The sequence below is a fragment of the Kryptolebias marmoratus genome, linkage group LG17 (genome assembly GCF_001649575.2).
Source record: "Kryptolebias marmoratus isolate JLee-2015 linkage group LG17, ASM164957v2, whole genome shotgun sequence".
In the NCBI taxonomy this organism is placed as follows: domain Eukaryota; kingdom Metazoa; phylum Chordata; class Actinopteri; order Cyprinodontiformes; family Rivulidae; genus Kryptolebias; species Kryptolebias marmoratus.
The window spans coordinates 172,300-183,074 of NC_051446.1; the positions used below are offsets into that span (position 1 = coordinate 172,300).

The 10,775-nt window shown below is 39.2% G+C and overlaps 1 protein-coding gene across 1 annotated transcript in view; it reads left to right on the forward strand.

The window, feature by feature from the left end:
* Positions 1-7,077: 7,077 nt before the first annotated feature.
* The window catches only part of cftr (CF transmembrane conductance regulator), a 67,625-nt gene continuing 63,927 nt past the window's right edge, over positions 7,078-10,775 (forward strand). The window contains exons 1-2 of the mRNA XM_037980626.1: positions 7,078-7,130; positions 8,669-8,779. Of these exons, the coding sequence (XP_037836554.1) occupies positions 7,078-7,130; positions 8,669-8,779 (164 nt within the window). The remainder of the gene's footprint in view (positions 7,131-8,668; positions 8,780-10,775) is intronic.

Consider the following 10,775-nt stretch of genomic DNA (forward strand, 5'->3'; position numbering starts at 1 on the left):
GGGAGGGGGGCGGTAAGAGGCCTTGATAATGGATAGGGGGGCGCTGGCCCAAAAAAGGTTGAGAAAAACTGATGTAGAGGCTCGTTCTGGAACAACTGCACCCCATTGTCCAACCACACCTGGATCCCCTTCAGTTTGGCTATCAGCCCCGCCTAGGAGCAGAGGACGCTATCATCTATCTGCTAAACAGGGTCTATTCCCACCTGGACAAGCCGGCTAGCACTGTGAGAGTTATGTTCTTCGACTTCTCCAGTGCTTTCAACACAATCCAGCCTATTCTCCTGAGGGACAAACTGAGAGGGATGCAAGTGGATGCCCCCCTGGTGTCCTGGATCATGGACTAAATGACTGGCAGACCACAGTATGTACGATTACAGAACTGTGTGTCTGACAGAATGATCAGCAACATCTGAGCCTCAGAAGGAACGGTCCTCTCTCCATTCCTATTCACACTGTACACCACAGACTTCAACTACTGCACAGAGTCCTGCCATCTTCAGAAGTTTTCCGACGACTCAGCAGTAGTTGGATGCATCAGAGGCAGTGATGAGGACGAGTACAGAGCGACAGTGAAGGACTTTGTCTCCTGGTGCGAGCAGAACCACCTACAGCTCAATGTGACAAAGACTAAGAAGCTGGTGGTGGACCTGAGGAGGAACAAGGCACCAGTGACCCCTGTGTCTATTGGAGGGGTCAGCGTGAGCATAGTGGAAGACTATAAATATCTGGGGGTACATATCGACAACAAACTGGACTGGGTCAAAAACACTGACGTCATCTACAGAAAGGGCCAAAGTCGTCTGTACTTTCTGAGACGTCTGAGGTCCTTCAATATCTCCCGGACGATGCTCAGGATCTTCTATGAGTCTGTGGTGGCGAGTGCCATCCTCTATGCTGTTGCATGCTGGGGCAGCAGACTGAGGGGGGCAGACGCCAACAGACTCAACAAGCTGATACGGAAAGCAGGAGATGTTGTGGGAGTAGAGCTGGACTCTGACTGCGGTGTCTGAGAGGAGAATGCTGGCAAAACTGCAGGGAATCATGGACAACAGTTATCACCCTCTCCATGACACTATTAGGAGTCACAGAAGCACATTCAGAACAAGACTCATTGCACCTAAATGCACCACTGAGCGCCACAGGAGGTTGTTTCTACCAGTGGCCATCAAACTCTGTAACTCTGCACGAAACATGTGAACCTATTACACTGTTGCTATTTCTATTTCTTTTCATTTCTTTTTAATTCTTTAGAATATTTCTTTCTTTCTTTACATTTCAACTCTAATGCTTACTTGAACGGCTGCAGCTGTAATAATTGCAATTTCCCCCCGGGGATCATTAAAGTATTCTGATTCTGATTCTGATTCTGATTCTGATCAGGAGCATGTCCAGGCCCGTGGAGGATACACAATACTGAGCCTCATTTTGACGTGTTTTAAGGACATTAGATCAAAGTTGGATCAGCCTGTAGTGTTTTTTCCACTTTAATTTTGTGCGTGACTCCAAATCCAGGCCTCCATCGGTTAATAAATTTGATTTCCATTGATGATTTTTGTGTGATTTTGTTGTCAGCACATTCAACTTTGTACAGAACAAAGTATTCAATGAGAATATTTCATTCATTCAGATCTAGGATGTGTTATTTGAGTGTTCCCTTAATTTTTTTTAGCAGTGTATATCATCACAAATTCAGCTAAATCAGTAATGAGTGGCTTTGTAGGGTGAGATGTCACATTTTTAATAATGCCATAATGGGGTATATTGGTGTACAAACTCTGATTGTTATGAGTAGGACTTTGTCCAACAAATCAGTGAGGCCTGGGATCTTCTGGGAAAATCAGTAGAATCTCTGATGAGTACTGAAAGAGTCTGCACAAAATATTTAATGTGATCATTTACAAACGTTGACAGTTGAGACCATGATGAGTCTGTCTGTGCTACAACAGCAGGACAAGGAGGGTGATAAATTGTTTGTGCATTTTGGGCAGAGTAGAAAGAATGTGACAAATAGGGTGATTCAAATTGTGATTCAGAGCTCAAACCATTTGTTTTAGCATTTTAAGGTAAGAAAATTTTTTTTTTGAATATTTGAAGTGGGATCATGATTCAGCTTTTTTTATTTATTTATTTCTATATGTAAAACTCAACATTAAACAATGGGGACAGATATTGATCTGGAGTAGTAGTAGCTGAGAGTCATCCACAATGCATACTCAAAGTGCTAACAGATCATGCAAGATATCACAATATTGCATGAGATCACACAATGTTATTTTCAAGGTTAAACAAAAATGGCTACAACTCCATCATTTCTTCAACATAAGATGATCTTAGTTTAAAACTCTGGCATGAAAGGCAGTGGGACTTCACCCCCAATAGTATCAAACAAAATGCTAAAGAGTATACTCCCTAAATACAGAGCTTGTTTGTAATGGTACAACTTTCTTTCCACAAAAAAACAATATGTATTGAAGATAATGACCTTTAGTTATCTTTTTAATTGTCTGACTATATACATAGGTGAAATACAAACTGTGTTATGGTGACATGCTGGTGTAGATTCTCAGTCATCCAGGCCATGGTAAATTCTAAAAATGGTAAAAAACAAAAACAACTGGACTTCTATTCTGTAGTTGAAGTCGTTTCACTTCTCATCCGAGGAGCTTTCTCAATTCAGAAACAGAGAATGTGGAGTTGAGCTTTTAAAGCTGAGATTGCTTGTAAATTGTTCTCACTCTCCTAACAATAGAGGCTCGTTAGGGTCCTTGTTTGTCTGACTCACTGAAAGGGTCACTCTGGTCACATGAGTGCAGATGACACATTTCTGCCTAACAGTGACATGAATCTGATGATCATTAGCACCTAGCCAGTCTAACTAGTTAATCATACACCTGAATATGATCCTACAAAATCCCTCATCTGAGATCAGGTCACAGGGACCACAGCATTACCACACATCTCCAGACCTCCCTCTCCCCAGCTCCCTCCTCCAACTCATTTGGAAAAATTCCAAGATGTTCCCAGAGCAGCTGAGAGATTTATTCTCTCCAGTGAGTCCTGGGTCTGCCCCAGGGTCTCCTCCCAGTGCAACAGCTCTAAAACTAATAAAGACAATTTGAATTTATATTTGTGAAAGCAATTTTGTTTTATCAGCATGCCTAAACCCTTTCATAGTTCCTAAAAGAACTTGCTGGGATCACAGAGCTGGTCCAGATGGCAGAGACAGTCTTTGTCCAGAAGAGGTCCCTCTTTCCTCTTTTCAGGGTGTATGAACTATCTGGTTTGAATAACTGCACAAACTAAAAGTAACTGGCACCAAGTTCTCATTAAACTTAATCACACTTAAATTTATTTAAGCTTCATTTACCCTTTACAAGAAACAGGTAACAGAAACAAAACTCAGTGAACACATCCAGGAGGTTTAATGTTGCAAATAGGTTCTGAAAAAGATTTTAAGTAACTTTTTTTATTAATGGCAATTAGCTTTAGTCATTCTTTTGCAGCCAATTTTAAACGGTTTAAGGTGCTAACGCAAATGCATTAATGACACTTATATTTATTTAGTTTTTTCCCATCAGTTTTTCATCCTGCTCCCACAGCTTTAGATAAACTAATACAAAAATAAATTCAAATGTGCAGCTTTATTAAGAATCGGGTGCTGTAACCTTTGGGAGCAGTGCATGATACAGTGTTGAGAAAAACTGAAAATGTTTTCCTCATACACAACAATGGGATTTTGGTAAAATGAGGAAACAAAACAGCCCTCTTTGGAGCTCTACAGCTCAGATATCTTTAACAACTTTTATACAATCACTTTCAGTTTTATGATTTTTGAAGATTGTACATTTAATTTAGAATGTGATAGTGTCTCACTAACATTTGAGCTGTCTAAATGTTTCCCAGTGATTGAAAACAAACTCTTTGTACTCCCACAAACTTTGCACTTCTTATGCAGTTTATACATAAAAATATAAGCATTTTTGTCTTTATTAACCCAGTGTATCTCTAACTTGGACTTACAGTTTGCTCTTAAATCTCCACAGAATGTAGAGAATGCACACCCAAGCTTTCATAGACTTCCCTTGTATCTGGGCTTCAAAATTTCTTCTCAAAACTGGAAATGAAAGGACTTTTTTACCTTGTCATTTCTGTTAAATAAAACACCTCAGATTTAAAAAACCACATGTGAAGATCAGGGACTCAAGCCACTTAAGTTTCAGAAAATTAGAAAGTTCCTTATCAGCTGTGACATTAGTCATAGAGCATGGAGCACAGAAAGAGGCAAAAGTCTTTGTCCAGGCTAGGCTAATGGCTAGCTAAAGAAGGACTGTGCTTCACACATACATTCATATACTCACACAGAAAACAGCAAAAAACTAAACAAATAGTGTCTTGAAAAACTATAGTGGTTTAATATTTACTAATGTAGCATTATTTCACCCCAGTATGTCGTTTTTGAGGATTATAAGCATGAAAAAACAATATAAAAGTCCCTTGTTTAGCTAACAATTAGCATAGATGAATATTTTTGTTACTCAATATTTTGTGTTTTATGACTGAAGTCAGCTTATGAGGTACTAAATATAGATAACTATTAGAACATCACTTCAAAAATGACCAAAATATCCCTTTGACTTGCACATCCTCCTCATTTGCTTTATTTCCTGCCTGTTAGAGCATAACATCAATCTAATTTTATCCGTTTTTTAATACAAATGCTTACGCTGTTGTCGATCTTCTCATATCTACGACCTTTGAGTTTTTATTGACATTGTTGAAACTGGTATTTACACCAGCCAAATGTCAGCGTTCCGGCTGCAATCTAAAACAAAACCTGCACTCTTTGAACACTTCTGGTCTTTTGATTTGTATACAAAATATTCTCACAGTTCTTCTATTGTCATAGCATAACTGAAAATCACATAAACTAGACAGGATTATTACATCACCTTTCAGTGCTGTGTATTTTTGTTTTGTCCTCAGACACATACCTGCTTAAACAGTTATACCTCTGACTCTTGCCCCAGTAAATATGTATTTATCCCATTTGTGTTGCCCTGCTAAATTTCCTGACAGTGAAGCTTGGGCACTATTTGTATGCTGATATATGGTGTGCAGAAACCAAACTGGCTGCATTTTATCTTTGTTCCCTTTAGGAATGTCTTGCAGTTTTGATCCTCCCTCTCCTGAAACTGTGAGTAACTTGAAACTGATAAAAAAGATTCAAATTCGTTTAGATGTCCCGGAACTGTTTCTGCTTTTTTATGATTCATAGACGGGCTGCTGAGTGAAGCGAAATAAAAAGCCACAGCTCGGCATTCAGAGGCGGTTTAGTAGAGCTGCAGCAGCTTCTCACATAACTGGACTGTCAAAGCTAAAGGCTTTCTTATGTTTGTCAAACAGCTTTGTTCTACTCAGTTTGAAAGGTGTAACTAGCTAAACGATTTCTGAAGAAATTCTAAATGCAGCTACTGCTCAAAATGTAGCATAAATTAACATTGTTTTCTAAAGTCCAATATTATCAAGGGTTTACTATTGTATTAATCAAAGCTGACAAAATACTGATGTTTGATGTATAAAAAGGAGTGTAGGGAAACTCAAGATCAAAAGACATGTTAAAGTTGCTGCCAGTGACTCATTAGGGTCACCATGGTAACAACCCAACTGTTTCTCTTACTCCCTGACAGGGCTCTCTATTAGACTGCAGTCAGAAATGCAGAGTAGAAAGTAAGCCTTAAACAAACAGTCACTGTGTGAAAACTATATGACATATTGAACATAATCATGATCCATAAGTTTCTGGTTGTCGCACATGTAAAATTTATTGTGTCTACAGTGGTATAGGAGATATGACAACTTCACTTCCAGTTTTCAAGAGAATGTACTGAATTTGGATCCAATGGAAGTTGATGAGAGTTTGGATGTGTGCACTATGCACTTTAGGGAGATTTGAGAGAAAACAAAAGGTCCTGTAGCAGCGAGAGTCACACTGAGTAAAAGAAGACATAAATGCCTGTTTTGATGAATAAACTCTATAAGAAGTTTAAAGTTTGTGAAAACAAGAAATGTTTGTTTGCAAAATATTTGGAACGTTTAGACAGCTGAAAGTTTGTGACATTGTCACACTTCGTGGTAAAATCTTATAAATACATAAAACTTTGATGATGTATAAACTGTTAAAGTTATCAAAATACCAGTTCAGTTTATACATACAGTATTTTTTTAACTTCAAATGATGTTTTTACTCTGAAGTCTGACTGAGTTATAGAACTCCAAAGAGGACCTTTTTTTATCACTTACTGCCAAAATTCTATTGTTGAGAAACCTTTTTGCAATTGTTTTTGCAAAAGCTGTCTTCATTGCAATGTACTGCTACCAAAAGTCATTCTCAATCAAGGATTCTGTGCATTTTGTCTCTGAGTCTCTCTCAAACTGGTTTTAGTTTACTTTTTTTGGCAGTTAAGATCGGCTTTGATTTACAAATCGGATCAATTAAAGGAAAACTAATTATGAAAAATAAGTCTGGTATTCAGTGACTGGACGAGATTTTAATTCTGAGGGACTAAAAACCTAAAACAAGGAAAATCCCCGACTGATTTCAGAAAAGATCTTTCTGCAGAGTCATTGTTCACTTGTCAGAAGTCTTCGTTCACACCAGCTGGTTTTTCCTTCTTCTGCTTGTTGCCACAATATGAGACCTGAGGCTCGGCGTGGAAATGACGCGCCCCCGCAAGTTTTGGTGAGTCGGCCAATAAAGGGTGGACTGTCCTCTGACTGTCACTCTGAGTGAAGGGGAGAAAACACAGCAGGAGCGGACCGGGACCTGAGGACCAGAGAGGAGCACCGAGACGCGCAGGGGATCCAGATCACCTCCTTTTTCCTTCTTCTTTTTTTTTGTTTAAATCTGTGGAGGGAATAAACCGGACAGAGACTTTACTTTTAGCGCAAACACAAAGTGGAGGATAAAACTCACAAGCATCCTCTCTGTGTGTGGGAGCTCCGCAGGGGGACACACCAATGTGAGCGAGGCGCAGGGACCCTCAGGTGCAGAGAAATCAAACTGGCGGCGCCTTTAGGATGCAGAAATCACCGGTGGAAGATGCCAACTTCCTCTCCAAGTTTTTCTTTTGGTAAGGTCTGAAACCCCTGCTTCTTTACTGTCAGTCCACAGAATGAGGAGCTTAAAGGGCGACGTTTGATTTGGACAGTCGCTGAACGAAGATGAAGCAATTTTGCCTGCAAATTGTCCCGCTTTTGTCCAGTTTATATATATTTTTATTAATACCAAGGTTGTTAAACAGGTTGCTCTTAATACCCTACAGCAGTGGTTTACGCGTGAAACGTGAAACTATGGGGCGCCGTTTGTAAACGAGCTTGTGCTCAAAATTCATGCCTAAATTTTGTCACATTTAGCTTCAAACACTGTTTAAAAATGTAGTGTGGATTTTCTGATGTCACCTTTTACAACATTTAGCTAGTTAAATGTAATTGTTACAGCTACATGCTAAATATAAATCTAAATCCTAAATGTTATATCTAAATGTTAAATGTTAAATCTAAATGTTAAATGTTATATCTAAATGTTAAATGTTATAGGTGTCCTCTCAGTGGGAGGTGCTTGGAAAATCTCCACAGAAACAAGTCCTGTTCAGATTCTTTGACCACCTTAGCTGACTACTTTTGATGAAGAGGAGCAGTGGCTCTACTTTGAGCTCCCCCACCCCATCACTAAGGCTGAGCCCCGCCACCCTACGGAGGCAGTTCATTTCAGCTGCTTGTATCTGCAGTCATCATCTATATCTTATGACCATAGATGAGGGTTGGAAAATTTAATTTTGTTTCTGGAAAATATTTTAAGATAACAAATATAAAGTTTTGCGTCCATACTGGGGTCCTGACCCAAACATAAGAAACCAGTGATCTAGACTACATCAGTCAGCCCCACATTAGCTATTGTATTAGTTTCTGACTTTGTGGAAGATAAAATCATCATCAGCATTTAAGTTATTCTTTTGATCTCCCCGTGGAAAAGCCTGCTTTTACCCTGAAAGATAATATTAATGTTTAAGTAAATGATTATAAAGCTAAATAATATTTTACCAACTTACTGTGGTTCAACTTCTTCAGCATTTGTAGAAATTGTTTTGCTTGTTTGCAGTGTGTCCTGTAGTCAGACTTTTTAAATAAGGAAGTAGACTGATGTTTGCATTCTGTCACCTGCTCAGACCCTTTCTTAAATGACATGCAAACATCTGACTTTATCTCTGGTCTCATTCATTATTCAGACTGTGAAAACTCAGAGATAACTAGTTCTATGGCAAACACACATTTACATTAAGGTTTCCAGATGCTCTGGAACTTTTTGAGATGTCAAAAATGTTCTCTTTCTACATACACCAATAACTACCATATGACATAGACTACCAAATATATTTACAGAAGTATACAACATATTTAACGTACTTTGTTTTATTGTATTTGTTCAACATTGGAGAGGCAGACTTCGATCATGCATTTATCAAGTTGCTATCGAGTGTTATTTGAGTATTATTTCAGACAGATGTGGTTATTTTTATGTATGTTGAACAATACCTTTTAGCTTTTTTTCTACCATGTTCTGAAGGTTTAAATGACTGTTAACAGTGTTTAATTTGTGGTTTTCACACAGGTGGATATCCCCACTGCTGAGGAAGGGCTTCACTAAGAAGCTGGAGCTGAGTGACGTGTACAAGGCTCCATCTTTTGATCTTGCAGACACCCTCTCTGAGAGGCTTGAAAGGTTTGTGCAAACCAGTCCTCTAAGAAGGACTGATTTTGTGTTGAGATCTTTTTAAATAAAGATAAAGATAAGATAAATTTTTCCTTTATCTGTTCTCTATGTTATATTATTGGAAATATACAACCCCAATCCTAAACAAGTTGGGATGCTGTGTAAACAAAATGTAATGATTTGCAAATCTCTAAAACCATTATTTTATGAACAACACTGCATGGCCCCAGAAACACTTCCACACATCATTGACTGTAAATACAGTTCACTGTGCCATCCACAAATGCTGCTTAAAGCTCTATCATGCAACAAAGTCATATGGGAACACCATCTAGACATATAATAGTCTTCTCTGGACTAAAGCTCATTTAAAAAGGACTCAGACAAAATGAAAAACTGTTCTGTGGTCAGACAAATTGAAATTTGTAATTCATTTAGGAAAACAATGGTGCTACTAGAGATGGTATTTGTGGCTCTTTGAAGGGATCCAGATCTTGCAAATTTGTTACTTTCAGAGAGCTGTTCAAAAAAACCAGGCTCTTGATCGGTTAGTCACACGGTACTGCCAGTGACCTAGTACTGCATACGTAATTACATATGGTCATATGTCACTACACACAGCTGTATGTAGCAGCGTACCAAGTGACTTGTCAAGCGTGCATCCAGCCCAGGTTAACCAATTATAACAACTTCTGCTCTTTGCCTATTCTTCATCTCAGTGGAACAGCAAAGGAAGAGTGTGTATGTGTCTGCATCTGAGGAGGAAAATACAAGGAAGGGGGGAAAAAATGAACGGTTCTTTACTGTCTGTAACCTGGCTCTCTTTGCTTGTGTTAAAGAGCCGTTCAAAAGATTCAGATCATTCATCCCATCTCCTGATGCCACATCCTCTGTACTAAAGAGGAGAGAGACCACTCAGCCTGTTAGCTCACAGTTCAAAAGCATGCCTCTCTGATGGTAAGGGGCGACATTGCAGAAAAGTATATACAGGTTTTAGAACAACATATGCTCCCATTCAGACATATTTTTGAGGGAAGGCCTTACATATTTCAGCAAGACAATGCTAAACCACAGAGTGCATCCATTCCAACAGCAAAGCTTTGTAGAAGAGGAGTCCAGGTGCTAAACTGGTCTGTCTGCAGTCCAGACCTCACACCAACTGAAAACCTTTGGTGCTCCATGAAACAGAAATCCAGCAAAGAAAAATCAAGACTATTGAATAACTAGAAACCTTCATCAGACAAGAATGGGACAACAATCCTCCAAAACCTCCAGCAGCTGCTCCCCTCAGTTCCTGGATGTTTACAGACTGATGTTAAAAGAAGAGGAGTGAGAAACATGGAACTGGAACAACATTAGAGATGAGAGATGCTGCCATCAGATTCAAAATTACTGTCATGTGTCTAGGTTTTTATTCTGTTATGATTCAGGTTTTTCTTGTCTTTGCTTTATTGTCCTTGTCTTTGTACTATTTTGTCTTCGTTATACCTTGGTTCTGTTTTGTCACTATCCACCTGTCCTCTGCTCAGTAGTTTCTGGTTTCCTGTCACACCCATCTCCACCTGTGTGTAATTGTAATCACTCACCTGTGCCCACTTCTCCTGATTTCCCTCTGCTTTATGACCTGGTGTTCTTCTCCACCTCCCTGCCGATTCATTGTTGTTTCTGTCGTGATGGTGGAGGGTAAGATGAACCCAGGGCGCAGACTCACTTACAAGAAACTAAAATTTATTTAAATAATAAAACAGAAAACAAAGGGCTGGCGTGGCAGCAAAACAACTATAACAAAAATCCAAACGGTAGACAAAGGCGAGACAAGGCAAGGCAAAACGAGGAGGGACCAGAGACAAGACTAGAACAGAACACAAACAATCAACATCTAACCAGCAACAATGAATCGGCAGGGAGGTGGAGAGGAAGACCAAGTTTTAAACACTGGGGACAATCAGGTGAAGTGGGCACAGGTGAGTAATGAAGATTGACAACAGGTGGAGATGGGTGTTGC